The sequence below is a fragment of the Kryptolebias marmoratus genome, linkage group LG22, assembly GCF_001649575.2.
Source record: "Kryptolebias marmoratus isolate JLee-2015 linkage group LG22, ASM164957v2, whole genome shotgun sequence".
In the NCBI taxonomy this organism is placed as follows: Eukaryota; Metazoa; Chordata; class Actinopteri; order Cyprinodontiformes; family Rivulidae; genus Kryptolebias; species Kryptolebias marmoratus.
This window is the reverse complement of record NC_051451.1, coordinates 14068280-14089427: the sequence shown is the minus strand read 5'-3', so window position 1 is coordinate 14089427 and position 21148 is coordinate 14068280. Positions and strand designations below refer to the sequence as shown.

General features: G+C 36.5%; 2 protein-coding genes and 2 non-coding genes across 4 annotated transcripts; all 4 read left to right on the top strand.

Annotated features, from left to right (window-relative positions):
* The first annotated feature begins 2672 nt into the window (after positions 1-2672).
* Positions 2673-11150, top strand: LOC108242465 (mal, T cell differentiation protein). The gene is made up of 4 exons (XM_017427303.3): positions 2673-2965; positions 8183-8347; positions 9154-9291; positions 10286-11150. The coding sequence occupies exons 1-4, from the start codon at positions 2879-2881 to the stop codon at positions 10358-10360; spliced, it is 465 nt and encodes a 154-aa protein (XP_017282792.1). The 5' UTR covers positions 2673-2878; the 3' UTR covers positions 10361-11150.
* A 1690-nt stretch (positions 11151-12840) lies between these two features.
* Positions 12841-18837, top strand: malb (mal, T cell differentiation protein b). The gene is made up of 4 exons (XM_017432503.3): positions 12841-13095; positions 16544-16711; positions 16803-16925; positions 17814-18837. Exons 1-4 carry the CDS (start codon positions 13003-13005, stop codon positions 17886-17888), a joined length of 459 nt encoding a protein of 152 aa, XP_017287992.1. The 5' UTR covers positions 12841-13002; the 3' UTR covers positions 17889-18837.
* A 942-nt stretch (positions 18838-19779) lies between these two features.
* trnai-uau lies at positions 19780-19873 on the top strand. The gene is made up of 2 exons: positions 19780-19817; positions 19838-19873. It is a non-coding gene; the product is annotated as a tRNA-Ile (tRNA).
* A 670-nt stretch (positions 19874-20543) lies between these two features.
* trnai-uau lies at positions 20544-20637 on the top strand. Its single transcript has 2 exons — positions 20544-20581; positions 20602-20637. It is a non-coding gene; the product is annotated as a tRNA-Ile (tRNA).
* Positions 20638-21148: the final 511 nt, after the last annotated feature.

The window sequence follows — 21148 nt, the reverse complement described above, 5'->3', positions numbered from 1 at the left end:
CTTACTTCTTCAAACCATAATACTGTTTAGTTGCTCAAACACAAGCAGTTTTGATGCTGATAAATATTATCTGAAACTAGTCAATTATTGGAAAAATTTCAACCCAGATTTGCATTAAAATACCAATACGGTCTATATCTTGTTTAAAGAATCTTCTGTGTGCACATGTGGAAAACTACAGTGTGACAAGCCCAGCCACTCCCCTACATCCTATCACTGTTTGCTCTCTTTTATTCAAGAGCTCTCCATCTATCCACCTATATCTCCCTCCTTGACTTTTTTTTTTTTACCCGCTCTTTTGTTCAGCCACGTGTGCACTTTATGTTAGCAAGCCATCTCTGCCTCGTTTACCCTGCAGTTCAGCTGTTAATGTTTCATTGTCAGTGGTATGCTAGTAAAAACCACTGGGTTAACAAGAATGTAACTCAGGCAGGGCAAACACATAAAAAGTCAAAAAGAAAAAAGAACATTAACTTGAACTCACAGTTTGTGACTGGGTTTAAGTCCAGTAAGACGAACTTACTATTTTTGATTGTGTTTCACAGATACATTCCTAGAAGTTTCCCTAGTTTTCGGCAGATTTAGGCTTTCTCGGCGTCTCCGATCAAGTAAACTCCAAAACCCCACGTTGGCACACATAGAGCAATCATTAGACTTGTGAAAATGTGTGCGCATGAATCAGTTTCATATCCTAACTTCTACACACCTAAATTTAATCCTACATTGTCATGTCGATACCTAGGAGTGATCTTGGTGATCGTTGTCTCTCCATCTTTAATTATTAAATTCTCCTGCCATTTTTGTTCTTGAGAATAAATTGCAGGAAGTCTTAATTCTCCATGATCTTTCGTTTCCACCCGATCATTCCACATAGAAATGAGGTGTAAATGAGCCATTTAGCAGCAGCTTGTGTGATTCAGCACTTTAAGTAAGTGTGACATTATTTGATTAAGTGTTTACAGCAGTTAGCTGATTACATTACACTTTACTACCACCCAGCAGTATCACTTTAAAATGTCAGTGTGTGAGGGAAATAGATTATTTAGGCTTCATTAACTGTATTATGATTAGCACTCATAATAAAATTGGTTGCAACACAAAATTACAGGCCCAGCATTTTGAACTAAGTTCACCTATGATGAGAAGCGGCAGAGTTATAGCAGCTTTTGTCAAACTTTGTAAATAAGGTGAATGTTACACAAAAAAACCCCAAAGGATGAGGAATTGTACGGGGACGTAAAATGGCTTCAATGATGCAAAATATCACATTATATGAAAGTACTGACACCTGGTTCTGGAGTTATTTAAAGCAGCTTCCAAAATCACGAAGAAAGTAATCAGTTAGCCCTGCAAAACATGGAGATTTCTTCTGCATCCTGTTACATCCACGCATCTGTTTGAACAGCTGCATCGTGCTGCACACAGCTTTTACAACTCAGGGGACCTCGTTAACAAGAATCACTTGACCTATAAAACTTCGGGAGTAATTATCGCCTGCCACCATCACAGGAAGGTGATAATGTATGTGTCTGTGTGCGTGAGTGTGTTTCATTGTCTGCCTGTTAGCAAAATATCTCATGGACCACTGAATGGGTTTTAATGGAACTCTCAGAGAGCAATCATTGGATGTACAACAACAACTTGTCTGACTTTTGGAGTCAATTCAATTCAAGATGGCTGCTAATCCAATCAAAATTGGTTATAACTCAGTGGGTGAGTCAGATACCAAGCTAAAAGTTAGGGTGGAAGTGGCTGAGAGTCACCCCCAACACATACTCTGAGCACTAACAGATGGTGAAAGATTTTTGTTTTAAACTTATGATGATACACAGGTGAAGGAATGCTAGTTTCATTAGTAAAATTAACTGGGAAACATAACAGACATAGTTTGCTAATTGCTTTTATATTCAGTAATTCGTAGAATAATCAGTTTTTGGTTTGCAGAAGGCTTGGCCTACACTCACTAACATTTTCTCTGTTTTTACCCATTGAATAATGTAGAGAAACTTGTTTCAATGAAAAATTGTCAAACCTTTCAAAGCTTCATTCAAACTGACTTTCGCGAGCTTCGAACAAATTTTGATTTGCAGCTTTAAGGTGAAACGCTGACACTGTTTGACACTTGGACAGTCTTTTTTTGTTTTTTTCAGACTTTTCAGAAAGAAGCACTGTTTGTTTATGGTAGTTGGCACCTTCCTCCTGCTGGCAAAACATGCGTCATTAAAGACAGGACCAGCTTAGGGCCAGTCTGTAGTGTGTCCTGTTGTATGGCCAAGTGAGGAGTAAAAGTTGTGACCTTTCATCTAAAATTGAAAGAAAAGGACCATTTTATTATATAGAAATGTTCATTTTCAAGCTTACATAGATATATTGTTAATATGTTAGAATCTAAACAAAATCCACAAAATTTAAAGTACAACCATTAAGGTACAACAAAAAAATCTTAATAAAACTAACACAAAACCAAAAGCTTGCTATAAATGTTAAAACAAATTCTAACAACACCAAGCGGATTAAAACTGCATCACTTGCTTTACAGTCACTTTTTTGTGTGCATGTAAACACGCTCGTTGCCATTTTTAGTGACACATACACAAACACATGAGGGCACACACATAAAAACCTGCACACAGAAGCACTCAAACACAACACAACTGAGACCAGAGAACATCCTCCCGCTGCGCAAACAAAAGCCAAAAAGCACCTGTCAAACAGGTTGCTTGGGACTGGATGGGAAGGTGGAGTGGAGGAGAAACGGAGGGAGGTGCTGAAGGAGACAGAACGGGAGAGAAAGGCACCCTTTAAAACAGAATAAAACCGTTTTTGCATCTCACTCTGGAGAACATCCCACCCTGGTACACGTGCAGAGTTTTGGACTATGGCTTCCACCACCTCAGGTGATGTTCTGCCGACAGGTGGCAGGGTCTTCATCACCTTTCCTGACCTCTTTTTCATCCCAGAGTTTGTGAGTTTCATCTTTTTTGTTGTTGTTGTTTTGATATAATCTTCCATCTTGTCAGGTTTTGTCCTTTTTGTTGTCTTATGTCTAGTTTATTTTTAACTTTTACACATGTGGACCCAGAGGATTTCTGTTCCCCTCCTTTATCCTCCTGTCTGTCTGCATATTGTCTTTCATCAGTTTCATTCCCTCAGGTTAGCATCACTTTGATCCTGTTTTCTTTCTCTCTTCGCCTGGCTTCTGAACTTTGCTCCACAGAAGTCTCCACTGAGATAAGAATCTATGGTTTTCTTTTGTTTGGGCAGCAGGACTCAGTATTTGATCAGACCAGCCCACCCAAATTCAAATGACCAGCTAACCAGCTGTGAAGATTGGGTGATAGGGTTGATTGAGTCAAGCTCAACATCTCATTTCTAGTCTCAAGCTTCCCTTTTTTGTCTTCCAAAATGAATGCTTGTTGGAAAAAGATAACAAGACTTCCAAGTTTGTACGGACAGCCTTTTTTTTTGTGACCTTTATTTCCGAGGACTCGTTTTCTTGGAAACAGCAACCAAAAGTGGTTTGTAGCAACAAAACAAGACTATAATAGATATGACACGACTATGAAATGACTTATTAATAATATAACAGTGTATATCTGTGGAAACAAATACAACATTTCAGTCACGCATTTCACCTAAACCAAATCAATAGCGCTGAATTTTTAAATTTTTTTTAATTAACCTTTGTTGTGTTTGTAAAAATCTACATTAAGTTTACTTTTGAGATCTGTCTGGATAATGAAACTGAACAGAGCTGAAAAGCAAAGTAATGTCCAGATAAGATGAGTATTTTAAAGACATTCTCTAAAATGTGGTTTTGTTTACAAAGCTGAGACGTTATAACAAGATAACGAGGAAATATTACGATTAAGTTTTAAAACCCAAAGAGACCCTTTTATGAGAAAAAGCTGACTGATTTATTTGTTTTCTTTTAAACAAGAAACAGGAGTTCAGATCATTTTAACAGGTGTTGAAGTTTTTTCTGTTCTTTTCTTGTGGGAAAATGGAAGATTACATCTTTGTGAGACAGGTGTTTTTCCACCTGTGTCACACGGATATGTTTGCGGACTGAGGTGTAAATCTAAACCAGCCATCGGTTGGCGTGCCTTACTTGTTTGACCCTTTTCATGAAGTGATCTCCTGCTCAGAAATGGAAATCTACTGATGCCATTTATTGAATCCTACCAAGATATAAAAAGTGTGCAAAGAAAATGATGATAATGATCAAGACTTTATTCATTGGATTAAAACTGAGTGGTGAAGCGGTGACAAACAAACAAAACTGTTCACTAAAACAACCTGTTTATGTCACCCAAACCGAACAATAATTTACAAAATAAACATTTAAACTGAACAAACTAGTTATTAAGACCTATTGATATCTGATATCAGGGAGAAAAACGAGGACACTTTCTCCTTTTTAATCTGTTTGGTTCATGTTTCCAACAGGTTTCGTGTTTTAAACTGAGGGAGAAGAAGTCAAATCCTACTAACTCAAAAGAAGAAGAATAAAAGAGAAAATTTAAAGTGACATATTTCAGTGTCTTCATGTGAACCATTTTGTTAATTTCTCAATTTAACCAGGACGTTTGTCTGTTTTCAAAGTAAACTTTTAAACATTATTAGTTGGTACATGACTTGAACTTGGGGCTTCTGTTTGACGGTTGTTGCCACTATCACCAAACCCCTCCCAGCGCACATTTTGTTGTTTGTTGAACATGACGGACAGTCCTTTGGTGACATTGTCGCAAAATATCTTGAGGTTGTTTAATTATGAAGTTGTTTTTCTGCAAAAATGAGAAAGGTTTGCCCAGAAACTGTGTTGACTTATTTCTGGATTCAGATAGGAAGCTATAACCATTTTTTTAAACAAAAAAAATGAAATATTAAGAAAAATCAACAAAAAGAACAAATGTGGAATATTTTTGTACCATCATTAAGACAAAAAAATGCATCCCTTTAAGGAAGAAAACACCAATGTATGACCACTATAACCCACTGAAATCTTTATAAAAACAAATATTTGTTGACATGAAAACACTGGTTGCTGTCATCAAAAACGAAAATAAATGAATGGTTAAAAATGTTTTGGAACCCATCTTGTAGCAGTAAAAAAACATCTCTGTCAGACGATTGTTCAGATCCAGAGAACGCCCCCACATATTGTTGGACTTCCAAAAGAAACAATTTATTGGCAGGAAAAGGCTCGTACTGTAGATATGAATCATCAGGGAGCTGGACCTGCTTCACTAAAAGGTTTTGAAGTAACTCTTCTGACTTGGTTGCCGTTTGAATCCATTACGGTTGCCATGAGAACAAGCTCCAAACATTTCCGAGCCATGTGATGAAGAGCTTTTGATAAAAAGTACAGCTGGGTATAAATGCATTAACCTGTATGAGCAGTCCATTTTGAACACTGAATGCAACAAAACCTAAGGATATTTGTGTTTGGTTAATTATTTCTTTGCTGTAACAATGCTTCTTGGCATTAGGTCTTAACCATTGGAAAGCCTGTTTGTTTCTCCTTAAACAGTGTCAACTTTGTTAGAAAAATGCATTTGTGGATTGAGCTGCAGAGTTGAGTTTGTGGGTTGTGTCTATGAAAACTTGTTAAATCTTTGCTATTACCAAACAGCTTATTCAGCTACTCTTGTTTGGTGTTTATTGGATTGAATGATGGAAGTCTGAAGAAACAAGACATATTGGCAATTTAACAAATTATTTGTTTAACAAACAGTAGCATGTGGAAGAACCATACACAGCCACAACAGCCTGGCACCTCCTCCTCCTCATGCTGCTCACCAGCTTGGTCACACACTGCTGTGGGATGGCTTCCCATTCTTCAAAGTCAGCCAGTGTGGTTGTGTTGGTCAGTCTGGAACAGCACAGTCCAAGCTGATCCCACGGGTGTTCAGTGGGATTGAAATCAGGACTGCAAGCAAGCCATTCCATCCTCTCCAGTCCCAAATTCTAGAGGGAGTCTCTAATAAACTCCGCTCTGTCCGGATGAGGGTTGTCATCCCAGAGGATTGGGTTTGGTCCCAGACTGTGGAGGTGTTGGATTGCCACTGGCTGCTCTGGTGCCTGATTGTCAGCATCTGGGGGTACCAGAAGCTCCAAACAAGAGTCAGTAGCAGAATCAACTGTTTTGCATTAGCAGGGAGGATTTGGCAAGTTTTTTCATGGGCGCAACCCACAAACTCAGCTCTGCTGCTCAACACAAAAATGCATTTTTCTAACAAATGTGGCACCAATTAAGGGGATAGAAAAAAGGCTTTCCAACAGTGTGAGATTTATTGCCAAGAAGCAATGTTACAGCAAAGAAGTAATTGACCAAACACAAATTTCCTTACTTTTTGTGCTGTTTATTATTAACGTGGACACATAGGTATATCTAGTATAATGATATAACAATATGGCTTAACGTAATATTTGCGGACATTTGATAACAGTGATGTTTGTACAAAGTAATGTCTCCACAGTCATAGTGTTGCTCTGTGTTTGTTCTGTTCCTTGTTTCTTCATTGCATTATGCTTGTGGTTGTTTGCCCTTTCATTACTGTCAAATATATAGCTTTTTACTTTTGTGGCTTTACCCTTTCAAAATATCTAGTTTTTAGAAAGATGTGAACATAAAGGTACTGGTAGATCATATTGAAAGTTAAAAAGTCCAACATGAAGGGTAACAAAAAACCTAAGATTAGCCACCTGCAGTGGTGCCTGTAACTTTTCCTAAAACTTAAAGAATGCGTTTAGCAATTTAGCTCAAGCTCATGTAACTTAGTTTTAATTCTTATTTTGACCTGTAGGCTTTCACGGCAGAAACACATTTTTACAACAAGCATAAAAATCAGCATTCATAACACTAAAAGAATGTGCAATACGGTAAAAATATTTGCGGACACATTGATTTAGGGCACGGCACATTCTTTTCTGGTGAATGTTTGCCGCCGGGCTTAAAAATAAATTGATGAATAGATTATTCATGGTTTCAAAATGCCATGTTTGCACAGCTGATTAAAACTTGGTTTTATTGGGTTTCGGAATGATTTCATGGAAAAGCAGAATTCACAAATGACTTTCTCAGCTTATGGTTTGAATGCTGTAGATTAGTGTAGCATGGTGAGAGCCATTTTCCAATCTCTGTTTTGCTACAATGAGCAATAACAATATGTGTGTGTGTGTGTGTGTGTGTTCTGTACTTACACTGACTTACACTTGAATAGTAGAGAATTAATTATTTGTTGTTGCAGAGCACTTTCTCTGTAAAAGGGCAAGATAATAGTTCGGAAACAAATATTTCTCTGCTGGTACTTCATCTGAACCCATTCTCCATTGTGCTAAATGGCTGATTATAACACCTTAAAATGGAAAAAGTTAAAGCAGCCAACTTAAAAGAAACAACACAAAAACACAAGTTTACCAGAGTTATTTTGACTGGTTTTGGTTAAGAAAGCAATGGATTAAACTGGCCATGATCAAAAACAGAGGATGACTAAGTAACCAAGGAAAGCTCTTTAAATTAAGCAGAATTGTAACTTATAAGAAAAAAGTGATGGAAATTCTGTCTTTTTGGGGGGATCTGGATTAGTTTAGCTCAGCTCACCAGAAAGAACCAGCTTCATGTTTTTGTTGAGCTGAGTGAAAGGATCCAGATCCCTGAAAAAAGCTGCAAAAAAATAGTGATGGACACTAAAACCCTCAAAAGACCAAATGAGCCAACTCTGAAGCTCCCAAACAGCTCCTCACAAATAGCACTAAGCGAGGAGTCGTTTTAGAGCTGCCTCTTTTTGAGAACCTGGCACAAATGATCTGGATCCCAGATAAGAGCTGTATTTCCCATCACTACGAAAATTGCTACAGGGCAGGTGAAATAAAATAAAATCAATTAATACCCACCAACAATCGTGAAAACCCAGTCAAAATACCAATAAGTGCCAATAAGAACTCACTGAACTGGTGACTGAGTCAAACCAAGATGCTGGTTTGAACAATTACCAAGAATCTTAAACTGACAGGGACTTGGGACACGTTTGACCCTCCAAAAAGTTTGTTGCTTTCTTTAAAAAACTTATTTAAAGTAAAATGATTCAACATTTCAGTCTTGTTAATAAAGACTAAAAGGTTTAAATACACCACCCTCATCCATGTCTCCTACCGTCTCCTCTGTTTGACTCGGCAGGTGATTGGAGGTTTGGTGTGGATCCTTGTGGCGTCGACTCGAGTCATGCCAGACAACCCTCTGGGCTGGGTGATGTTTGTGTCTGTCTTCTGCTTCGTCGGGACAACTCTGTGGTTCTTCATCTTCATCTGTGGAGGCAATCAGAGCAGCTTTTGGCCTGCCATGGTTAGATACACACACCATTTAGTGATTAATTACCTGGAGACATACTGTGGATGGATGGATGGATGGATGGATGGATGGATGGATGGATGGATGGATGGATGGATGGATGGATGGATGGATGGATGGATGGATGGAAAGATCAAATGTTGAAACAATAGTAAAAACAATAGCAGACCGATGTATTTTTCTAGCAAAATGTGTACTTTTATGCTATTGTTAACTTTGAATCACATTTTGGTTAATTTTGGCTAAATTCACTTGGTGAAGAACAAAGAAAAGAAACAAAAAAAGAAAACTTTTTCAGATTGAGATTTAGGCAGCAAAGCAGTGAAGTTGGATTTAGCAAAGACAGTTTGGGCTGCTTGGTGTTAAATTAAAAGAACAAAACAATAAAAGCTCAGATTTGCTTAAGTGTTGGATAGAACATCTTCTCTTCAGCATGTAGGAATAAAAGTGCAACCCTTTTTTCATTTTTATATTTAGCCAAGCAGTTTGATAGAGTTCAGCTGCTCTTGTTTGAATGAAACTTCCCTCACATTTACCCATTTCCCTAAACAATTATTGTTATACAGAAATCAGTTCTCATTCAAATTAACATTTGATAATAAGCAGACAATGTTATGTCTGTTTTGTTTATTCATCCCAAACCTTTGGGCAGTTAATAAGGCACACTAGTGTAGCCCCTCTCACAGGTTCTCCAGAAACTGGGTCGTTTAGTCAAAATGCGCGACATCAGCAAACATTATTTAATCATACTGACCAATTACATTGATTGATCCCCTCCAATTCCAACTCTCTTCTCGCAGGATGCAGGTTTTCATTTTTTGGCGGTGGTTTTCTACCTCAGCGCATCAGTGGATTTGGCCTACATCACCTTTCTCAAAGGCGAAGTTTTGAGCTTAATTGGGGATCTTAAAAACTACCGACTGGACATTTCTGCAGTGGTATGTAAAAAACACATCTAAACAGAAAATAAGACTTCTCTTATAAAACTCAAAAAGGCCTACTACTTATCTTACCAAGAGAACTCAAGGCTCTTATCATGTAAACTTAATCTGATTTTATAACAAGCGACTTTAACAGAAACCTTAAACACCATACAGGTTAGTATAATAACTGTCACATAAAAAGTCAGGATAAAAATGTTTGCTTGTTCCAAAAACATCAAAAATGAAATTGAACATGCTAGTTTTTTTATAAACTAAGCACAAGCTTTCTACATCCGAAACTAAGTCTTATATATATATATTTTTTTTTACTTTGAAAAAAATTAATAAGATGTAGTTAAGTCAAAAGTAATCTTTTGGTCTTTTTAAAAGTCGTGGAGTTCGATGCATGATGAAGATTTGTAAATAACCGTTTCTCAAAATCTTGTGGAAGTTGCTCGTTTTCTCTGTTGTTTTATTTCTGAAAGCTTGTGACTTTAGCATCTAAAAAGCTCCTTTTATTCTTTTAATTTATGTATTTTATTAGTTATTTAGCTGAATCAAAATATAAAATCTTTTCTTTTTTTTTGACTGGATCGTATTTTGTAAATAATCTTTAGTTTTCTAACTCTGAATTGAACCAATCCATAAGGTTCAATTTATAGCAACAACTCACAACAGAAGTCACCTCCGGGCACCATGCAAAAAAGTAAACAGGTTTAGTTCAAACCCTGCTACAGTCCATTTTATTTCAGTCTTAATTCGAATTCAATAAAGTAAAATTTAAATCAAACAAAACGCAGCACAGGTCAGGATCACCCCAGCTTTCTGCTTTAAGCTTTAAACAAAAGGAAAGTTTTACACCAACTGGTGAAGAAAAAAAAAAAAAGAACAATGTTTCAAAGAACAGCGTGAGAGTCTCCTGCACTCTTTTAGTCACTTCCTGTTGTTATTTTAACGCTTATCTTAACTCTGGTGATTTATCATTTTTATGCTCTGCGCATGTTTTCAGGTGATGTCACATGTGGCCACTCTTCTCTACTTCCTTCACGCCATTTTTTCCGCCATTCGATGGAAAAGGGCCTAAACACAACAGCAACCCCGCCACACATGGAGCGCAAGGAAAATAAAAGAAGATAAATCATCAGAAAACTTGTCACCTTAGTTAACACGTTTTGATTGATTTTTTGTTTTGTTTTACCATTTCTTTTTTTTATTTCAACAAGAAAAAGGTAGTTAAAGTGGTAAATCCTTAATCATTGTCACTTTTTTGCTGTTTTCTTGTTGAAAATGACAACAATAATCAAACAAGGTGAGGTGAACTTGTCAAAGTTAAAACTCAATCATCAGAACTTTGTTTTTACAACAGACATGACTAATATCGGACAAATAAAAGCCTGACTCTTTAGACTGGGATTTGGTGAAATGTTTTAGAGTAATCAAATAAAAGAAAACAATAAAAAAAACAAAATTAAAAACATTTTTCTTTATTATTGTGATTCATCAATTTGCCTTTTTTTATTAATTACACAAAAACTTACAATCAAATTAGTGCCAACTTGCAATAAACATGATCAGTGATAAAGTTCACATTAGGAAATTCATTTTTAATTTAAAACATTTTAATCCATCACAAAACTTGATAGGGCATGGAATAAACTTTATTTTGTCTGTTTCCCTTATTGTTTTTAGACAAAACTATCATAAATGATTATATTTTTTATTCTGTTTCAATACAACTGTCCTACCTTATTTCTCTGTTTTTTATATATATATATGTTATGAACAATATGAACACTCCTTTAGAATTTCTGATTGTAAATAGTTCAGCTATATTTGAAGTCTTTGACACAAAATAAAGTGGATACTTAAATGTTGTTTGTGCATAATTTTTCCACAAATACATGAAGCATGAAGGACATGTTTTCATAATCTACCTCATGCGTTGTGGATGAAACGTTTGTGATGAGAAAATCACGATGACATTCTGAATATACCGAGTACATTTCTGGTGGTAAATACCTGGATATTTTGTTCTTATTGCAGAGTAAAGCAGGATTTAATAGTATAATATTTATTTCAAGCAACTGAAATTTGTCTCATAGTTATTATTTCAAATTTTATGGCAAGGGACAGTTTTAGAACCATGGCTTGAATCAAACTTATATCAGCTTTTGATTATAATGTGATACAGATGCTGATAAATTTGTCTGTACTCTTCCACAATAATCAACGATCTGAATGGCCAAAATGTTCCGGTTTTGTCTCGTCAGTCCCAGAAATGTTGGGGCTTATTATCATGCATTTAGGTGACTTCCTCCCTGTTTCTTGGGTTAGTAGTAAAGCCAACCTGGGTCTTCATCCATGGAGCCCATTATGATTCAAAATGCAACTTATGGTGTGATCAGATAGAGTTACCTTGATCTTGGAGTTTGGCTTGACGATTTTTTAATGGTTTCCTCTGCTTTTTTTCTACTATCTTCACTATCTGATCAACCTGGGGTCGCATTTCCTCTTGCGTCCACATCCTGGGAGGTTGGTTACAGTCCCATGAACATTATGCTTTTTAATAATATTGTCAGCTGTGGTAGGAGGAACATGAAGCTGCTTGGAGATGGTCTTGTAGCCTTTACCTTTAACACGGATATCTATAATCGTCTGTCTGATCTCCTCACACAGCTCTTGCCTCTGCTTTCTCTGCTCCATGTTCAGTGTGGTGAACACAATAACAAATCAGCCAGTGGCTGTTTGTTCCCTTTAAAATGGGCTGATGAGAACCTTGAAGAGTCATGTGATATTAATTAACGTCAAACACCTAGTCTGAAACATGTTTATACAGCAAATATTAATAGTCTCTTTAAGGGTACAAACAGATCTCTCCATACTGTTTTAGCATATCTTTATAAATTAAACAAATCATCATTCATTTTTTATGTTCACAAATGAAATGAAGCAATGTTTCAATGAGCAATATATATATATATATATATATATATATATATATATATGCCTCTTCAGGCTCTGGGTAGTTTCCAGCTCCTCTTTAGCAATCCCATTTTTGATACAATTGATACAAAATTGATACAAAATTGTAGCAAACATGCTACTTCAACACAAAAAGCTGCAGAAGTTTATTTTTCTGCTGCTTTTTTAACCGTTCACATCCACGCGATCCGTTGTTAATATAAAATCTGGACTCCTGCAACTTTTCAATAAAAGCTTTGGTTTGTGAGGTTGAACCAAAACGTGCCTACTCTTACAGGCATCCTTATTAAGAAAACAAAAACATGTTAAAGTGATTGTGTGCAATACAAATAGAGACCACAGGCACTCAGCTTCTACAAAGTGAGGGTCATAACATCACATTAAAACTCACCGAGCTGGTTTTTTTTTACTCAGCAGCAACAATGTCCGTATTTTAGAGAATCTTTGTAGCCCGAGGCCACAAGATTGCTCCTCTAGTTGCTTCCAAGGCCTGTCACACATCACCAGGTCGCTTGAAACACCAGGCAGCCCTTGGGTGTTGTAAGGAGGGCGTGTCTGCTTTGTACTGGAGCAAGGAGCTGTGGTGGGAAGGGATCTCACACACACAATAGCAGAACGGGTTTGTCTGCTAACCTGGTGTTCCTATAAGGGTCAGTTACACCTGCAGGTGCTCCGTTAGTCCAGAGCAGACAGACAGGGCAGCTCGCTCGCTTGCTGTTAATCCAGAAGAAAGAAGAGGCAGAGATGGCTGCGACGACTGCTCAGTCCATGGGCACCCTGCCCAGCGGAGTGGAGATCTGCACCACAGCCCCAGATATATTTTACCTGCCTGAACTGGTGAGTGGGTGAAATGACTCTACTTTAAGTTCCAGATGCAGGGATTTGTTGTGGTTTTTTTAGATAAAATTTCCAAATTTAGTGGGAAAAACAAACAAAAAAAAATAACTTAACTTTTTTTTTTTTTTTACACAAAAAGGTAAATATATTAAAAACAAAACAAATAATTTGATATTATAAATACTACATTATTGTAACTTAATAAGACAAAAGTAACTGTGCCCATAATTGCCAGTCTGTTAATGTCTGGAGCCTCCACTGTACAATTTAAATGTAAAATATGTAAAATATATGTATTTTTTACATAAAAATGTATTGTTTGCATTGCTATGCAAATACTTTAGATGCCTGATTGTTAAATTTTCTTTTACTGTTTGTTCTTTAAACAAATACAATAGTCAAAAATCATTTTGACTGAAACTGTCAAGTACTTTGATAATAAAAAGAGACCATGTACAATATTCCTCATGTGGGAGGGGTAACCACTTCTCATATTTCACTCATATTGTGTCTCTGTTACTAATCTAAGAAAGAATGCGGCCAATGCTTCTACCATTTGTCTCCACGAAAGATTACAAAATAATGAAAACTGCTCATGTAACTAATGGTAAAATACAGGTTGAACTTTGTCTCTGAGTTTAAAGTCTGTGTCAGGTTTTCTTTTACCTGCATCAGATTAAACTCATTAAACACAGGTTCATCCCACAGACTTCTCTATAGTTATGTCTCTATATTTCCTAAATTCAGATTGCAATAAATCTGCTGGAGATATGAGTCGGAGATGTGAAAAAACTGATGCCAGTTCTCTAAAGATGCTCTTCTCGGTGTGTTTGAAAAGTACACACAAGGAAAAACATATGAAAGAGTAATTTTATAAGAGAAATTAAATGAAAGCTAAAACATCTGAGAGGGTAGTGAAGGTGGATCCTTTAAAAATGTAGCGGCAACGCTCAGTGATGGGATAACAAATAAGGTCTTGTAACAGATCGATAATGCAAATTGTTACCAAATCTGCTTATAAGAGAATAAAAGAGAGAAACAACAATGGCGGCCATGCAGAAACTGAGGGTGTGGTAATAACTCAATTACAAAATGTTTATCCTATTGCTTCACGTTTAGGTAACAGTCCATCTGGTTTAGTTTTAAAACAAGAGTCGTGTTCTCGGTAGAAAAATAAAAAGACTTTCACAATACTAGCAAGTTATTACATAAACTTCTTCTGTTCTAAAGTTTAGCAAGGTGAAAAGTTCTGTCAACAACAATATCACAGTGCTTCTGAAAACAATAAAAATATGTTATTTGTAACAACTTTAAAAATTGACCATTATTATTATTATTTTTTCAGGTGGGTCAGTATAACGCTGTTGTTGCGTGCACGTTAATTAGAAAGTATGGAAATATTGCTGCTGCTGTTAATAATGGGATTTCCGTGCCTTAAAATGGTTCCCGTTGGTTGGGATCAGGCTTTTGTTGGGATTTGAAACTATGTCAAACGCAGTTCACAAAAGCCCGATGTGATTGAGAACACATCTGTAAAAGTTTATCCACAACGTAGTGGAGAAAGAGAACATCCTCAGCCTTTGTGTGGAACAGGGGCTCTGTCCATCTCTTATGTAAAAATCATAATAAGCAGTACCTTTGGCTCTGCAGCAGAGCTGGTCCCTCACATTCTCATGCTCCTTGGCCTACCAGATTTACAGAGCCCTGGGATTATAAATTACAGCACATAGTAAGGTGAGCTTCATTTCAGAAAGTTCACAGATGTCATCAATGATTGGCTGTACATACTGAAGGTGATAACTTGTGTCGATCCCATGCAGTCTACATGGTCTATGTCATTCATATCAGCAAACCGATTATTTTGCCTGCAAAGAGTTAAATAGTATCATTAGTTCAGTTCTGTCTTTATCTAATGCCAGTTAACTCACCTCATTAACATAAAGAGCAGTTACTGGACTATAGTTTGATGAGAAGGCTATTGAGTGCATGTAGTTTGCCTCCAAAAAAGAACCCTTTGCAAGCTAGGACCTACAGTATAATTTTTAAGATTAGCTCCAAGAAGAAGAACATTGTATCTGAGAGACTGAAGACCCACTTTATGACTTTAGTTTTCAGAGCAATCTCAAAGTTTTACCATTTATCCTTATTTGTCTTTTGGTCTAACACTGCAAGACTTGAGTATATTTACTATATTTGTGATATGTACAATAGCGTAGAGAGTCATTTGGAAGAAACAGCATTGTTTTATTTGCGCATTCGTTAAAATTCATATTTAATCGATTTGATTAGATTAGAGTCCATTTCATGGGTTGGGCCAGTGACCTACTTCCTTGTTGGGGTGTGGCCAGTATCAGCACAATAGGATTTGAAGGTACAAAAACTAAAAACGGCCTTTTTGCAACATGCTACAAACAAAAAATAACCAGGAATTTAAAGCTAGTTGTCATGAAAGGAGGACAATTGTGTAATCACCTAAGTGTGTAGGTGGTTATCTGTGTTTTGGTAAAATATCTCATGGACAACTGAACAGATTTTAATGAAACTCTCAGAATGTAATCATTTATGCATATCTTCAACTGATTACCTTTTGGAGTCAATCTGATTGAAGATGGTCTCCACAGATACCTTAGAAGACACAAAAATGACTATAACTTACTCCGTTTTACAGATTCTGAACAAAAACTGTGTGTGGTAGTAACTGAGGATCGTCCCCATCACATACTCTGAGTGCTATAGATCATGTGACATGTTTATTTAATATTTTGGCATGCAAGATGGAGGGTGATATGCATTCTGCCTATGAATTTGTATTGATTTGTTCAGCCAATACAGGCTAAAGGGTGCCATGCTTTGGCACTTTACCAGCATTTATGCATTATGTAAAAGCACAAAACCTCCCAGTTCATTAGATGTAATCATAAAATAGACAAGTGTTTCCCAATGTTTGTCAGTGTTTAAGATGTTAGAATATTTACCATTAAGATGGGGTCTTTGTGCTGTATGTACAGTTTTGTTGCAGTGAATCATTGGGTAGGACACAGCTTAAGCAAAAGCAAAAAAAAAAAAAACAAATTCCAGAGAGTTGAATATATTTGAAAACACTTGGATAACCCTGTAAACTAACCAACACCCTGACGTAAAGGGAAGTGTTTGTTTAGTCAATAGTTTGACAGATATGATGGCCTCTCATTCAGCAGGTTTTTTATTTGTCTCCCACTTATCATCAACAGTTTTCTTATCTTATGTCAAAGGTTTCTAAGAAGGTTTTTTTGTATTTCCTCTTAGTTGTTTGATCTTTAAATATGTCAAAATGTTGATTTATTTTACTGTAACTTAAAAATATGACAAAACTGCACTGCATCAAGGAATTGAAGCAAAGGGACGGATAGTAGGCATAAATCCTGACTAACCGACTAAAATCGAACATCTCTCTGCTCCTTCCTTGCAGGTGTTTGGTGGTCTGGTTTGGATTCTGGTGGCATCAACCCATGTGAACCCACAGAACCCTCTGGGATGGGTGATGTTCGTCTCCGTCTTCTGCTTCGTCATGACCTTCCTCTGGATGATCATCTTTGCCGCCGGGGGTCATAAGAGCAGCTCCGGCTGGGCGGCTGCCGTAAGAACAAAAGAAAAGTGGCACGAAACAAAACCAACAAAATACCTCGATAAGCTGTGATTAGAGTACAATCTCTTTTGTGTGTGCGCAGGACTTTGTTTACCATTTCCTAGCAGTGCTCTTCTACCTCAGCGCGGGGGTGGATTTGGCCTACATCACGTTTCAAAATAAAGCAGGCGATTCAAAAATCTACAAGATAGATATTTCTGCTGTGGTGAGTATTAAGCAACTGCTTTCAGTCAAGAAGCATACGTATGTGATCCTAGCTTAGCTTTAACCATAACCAATACTAGTGCAAAGTTTATAAACGGCACTAAACTTCCGCATTAAAATGATAATTACCAATTTGCAGCAGTGCTGACTCACCCACATGACTGACTGTTCTCCTCCCACACCTGCTGTTTGGACATGGCTACCTCCTATGTACAAAACACATCTCACCCATTTCCCTCAGTGCTTCTTCTACTGAACAGAAACCCTTCTGCATCGACATGAATGTGACACTCTGAATGATTCAACAGCCTCTATGCCTATCATGTTTCAAAAAGCTCATGGCACTGGCACAGGCGGAAGAGGGGTAGCTAATTTATGCCTTCAATTATTTCTTTAAATATATATATAAAACTGTTCCAAGTGGAAGCCTTACATCAAAACTTTTTCGCTGACATTAAAAATCTCAAAAGACTTTTTGTAGTTTTATACGATTTACTGGTTTGTGCAGACAGAGCTACTGTTTTCATGTCCATGTTGATGCTGAAAATGGCAATTTTATTCCTGTTATTATCTCCTTTTAAGCTTGATTTCTTTTTAACTTCAACTTCCATTCATTCATCCAACCACCAGCCATCAGTCAATAAGTCAACTTTATCAACCCTTTTTTTCTGCTGCTACAAAATCCTTCAGTGTTAGGATAACACTGACCAAAAATATTACCCAAAGAACATCAAAAAATGGTGAAACAAATCTTGCGAAAGTCCTAATTTTGAAGTCAAATGTCTGATCAAATAAAATACCCTTTGAATTTAAAGCAAAATAGCTCTGATGTTATATTTTTGTACAACAAAAAAAGCTTATTTTGTGGTTATTTGTTTGTGTCTTTCAGGTTTTTGCCTTTGCGGCCACATTCCTCTACTTCATCCACGCCCTCCTCTCTGCCATCCGATGGAAACATTTCTGAAGCCACAGACTAAAAGAAACACTGTGCATTTTCTCTGCACTTGTGCACACAGGCACACAAACACAGTCACACACATACATCAGTTTATGACTCTGTGTGTTTGTGTGGGCATGTACAAGCAGGTCAAACTTGTTTTTTTTCCATTTGCAAAGTTATTAATAAGAATGTAACATCCAACAAATATTGAGCTCATTCTGAAGCTTTTGATCCCCATTATTTTGATGTTACACAACATTTATTCGAGTGGGATGAGGCTTTCTGGTTGAGCTCTGAGCAGTTTAGAAAAGGAACAAAGTGAATAATTAAAAAGTTCTAAATCTTACTAAATATATGGAAGTGAATATTAGAGTACGTAGTTAAAAAAGTAAAAAAAAAATAGTCAAGTAGAAGTGCTGAAATTACATCATTTAGAAAGGATAATTCAAATAAAAATAAATACTGGTCCAATAACTTTTTTTTGTTGTTGCTGCATCAGATGTCTTTGAAAGTCCATGGAGAATATCAACATTTATGTTTTGTTTTTGTTTTTTTTAGGTAAAAAGTATCTTGTCACTATTGTTGGCTGAGGTTTCATTTAAAAACAGAGAGCAACATATGTTGTGAATGAAATGTAAAGCTTGTGTTGAACATAGACTGAATATGAAGGAGTTGGATTCAGCCTTTTGTCTGAAAATAATAATAATAAAATAGCCTTGTACAGATGTTACACATTCCTGCATACACAGACACAAAACACATCAATTCTCTTTAATACAACAAAAACACATCAACCTCTGCTGGATGAATGTATAAACTTTATTATGTATCTGATTCTGTATTTTTTGTTGTTTTTCAAAAAGTTAATACCAACAAATCACAGGTACACTAAGACCTTTGCTATAAATCTTAAAGACATCTGAATGAAATTAATTTCTATTCTCATAAATAAAATTAAAAAAAAAGAACTACAGTTTTTTGTGTCCTTTTACTTGATTTCTGAAATACCAGATCAAACTTTAATTTATTTGTAATGATCATTTGTTCCCTTTAGGATTATGGTTTATGGGTCAAAATGCAACTAGATGTTTTATCAAACTTATTAAGCCATTAATATATCTTTCAAAATCACTAATCACAAATATAAAACTGGTACAAATATCTTGTCTGTGTAAATGTTTTAACACTATGAACACACATTTTATCACTGGAAGAAGAAAGTAGAGCCCCAAAGAGACTTTTGTGAAATGATATCTGTGATAAGTGAGAGTTTTAAAAAACTGTTTTTTTTGTGGTTTAATATTTGAATTTCCTCTGTCTTAGCTTTTCCAAAAGTAGTAAGTTTAAAGAGGAATTCAAGTCAAATTTGAAGTTTTTTCTTTCACATTCATGCATGTAAAGAAATCTAATGTTTAGCTTGTCTATATTATTTAGAAAAAAGCTTGAATATGTTTCTGTAATGTATGTGATGCTTTCGTGATTCCCCAGACTTGTGATTCATTAGATAATTTGGAAACCCGATGACATCCCAGCTGATCAGCTGTTGATCACAAATAATGATCTGCAGAGGAGCTCTGTAGCTGCTAACAAGTTGTTCAAGTTCAAATGTTGTCCAATCTCCCATTTAAGATTTCTTTTTTTGCCACTTTTTCATTTGTAGTTGCACATTTTATTCCTTTACGGTTCATTGTGTATTAGCAATTCATTTATCTATTAATCAACTGTGTTGGACTGAAATTATAAACATCAGCCTTCCTTTCACTGCAGTATTTAGATTTAATTTGTCTCCTATTGTTTTTGAGTGCTTTTCCAGCAAACACAAATGTCGTGAACGGTGAGACGTGATTAGAGAAGTAGTAATGAAGCAGAGAATAACAGATTAATCTTTATTCTTCCTTTTACAACTTCACTCCGAGCTCCAGTGGCGCAATCGGTCAGCGCGCAGTACTTATATGGCAGTATTCTGCAGAGCAATGCTGAGGTTGTGAGTTCAAGCCTCACCTGGAGCATGTCCTTCAGAAATCCTGCTTCCTATCCCAAAGCTATCAAACAACTGGGTGAGAAGGGTTTCACCCTAGTCTTTAACTAAACTAACCTAACCACATAATTTAAAGTTCTCCATTAAAAGGCTAAATGCACATATAAGACATTAAAAGATTTGTTGAGCATTTTGTTTTTTTAATTGTTCCAGTATAAAAAACCCGAAACAATCTTACTACTCTATAAATACCTATTTTTTCACGTTCTTCTGAGGCTGTAGTTTCTTCTTGTTTGAGTAGAGTTCTGAAAAACTCTGTTTTTCTGATTGCGCCAATGAAAACTTGAACTCAAAACCCAAGAAGTCCAGTTGATACAAACACTAAAGGTGAAAATTCCTATCAACCTGTCCTGTGATTTTAAGCATAAAGCGTAACTGTTAGAAGCAAGAGGATGAGTAGTAAAGTAAAGATTCAAACTATACATACATAAAAGTAAATAAAATGTCACTGGAGTGGGTCTGCATGGCTGTGTATCTCTGTGTTGGCCCTGTGACGAACTCAGAATGGATCCAGGGTGTGGCCCACTTTTCACTTGATGGCAGCAGGGAGAGACTACAGCGCCCTGTGTTCCTGAATGGAATGAAACTGATACAAAACAGGTGAATCCAACAAACTCATCACACAAAAAGTGGACCGTGGAGCTCCAGTGGCGCAATCGGTCAGCGCACGGTACTTATAAGACAGTACGATGCAAAGCAATGCCGAGGTTGTGAGTTCAAACCTCACCTGGAGCATTTCTGTACTCTACCAAGCCATGACAGTTGCTTGTCTAAAATTAAGGTGCAGCTTTCCCATTTTTCTATCATTTCTAGTATGTTAAAAACAGAAAGAACTCCACAAATTGTTGAAATCACCAGTTCATACACACCGCCTCACATCTTTATTTCTCTGATTTGCCACTCAAAGGGTGCACACTTTGTACGCTGTGTCCACTTTAATGCACCACAATAGTTCAACACTGCTGAGAGGAAACATACACTGGCACTATACACTAGTTTACTGGCTGAAGAGAGGCTTTAAAGATGAAAATCCCCCTTGATTAGAGAACCTGTGAACTTTATGCACTCGTGGTACTATAATGAGGAACACTAAAAGTCTAGTAAATAAGAAAGACAAATAATACATTTTAGTTTAAAATATTTTAAGGTGAACTGGGGGCAAATCTTAAGGTAATTAGTTTATTTAAAGTATGTGGCACATCAAAAATGTGTATTTGTTATGTTATTTTCTGAATAAGAGACCGCC

What these genes read in the sequence shown, in the direction of transcription:
- LOC108242465 (XM_017427303.3), top strand. Translation starts at nt 2,879, where the DNA reads ATGGCTTCCACCACCTCAGGTGATGTTCTGCCGACAGGTGGCAGGGTC. An exon ending in TCTTTTTCATCCCAGAGTTT is followed by an intron (nt 2,966 to 8,182) that starts GTGAGTTTCATC and finishes TTGACTCGGCAG; the next exon opens with GTGATTGGAGGTTTGGTGTG. An exon ending in GACTGGACATTTCTGCAGTG is followed by an intron (nt 9,292 to 10,285) that starts GTATGTAAAAAA and finishes GCATGTTTTCAG; the next exon opens with GTGATGTCACATGTGGCCAC.
- malb (XM_017432503.3), top strand. Translation starts at nt 13,003, where the DNA reads ATGGCTGCGACGACTGCTCAGTCCATGGGCACCCTGCCCAGCGGAGTG. An exon ending in GCTCCGGCTGGGCGGCTGCC is followed by an intron (nt 16,712 to 16,802) that starts GTAAGAACAAAA and finishes GTGTGTGCGCAG; the next exon opens with GACTTTGTTTACCATTTCCT. An exon ending in AGATAGATATTTCTGCTGTG is followed by an intron (nt 16,926 to 17,813) that starts GTGAGTATTAAG and finishes TGTGTCTTTCAG; the next exon opens with GTTTTTGCCTTTGCGGCCAC.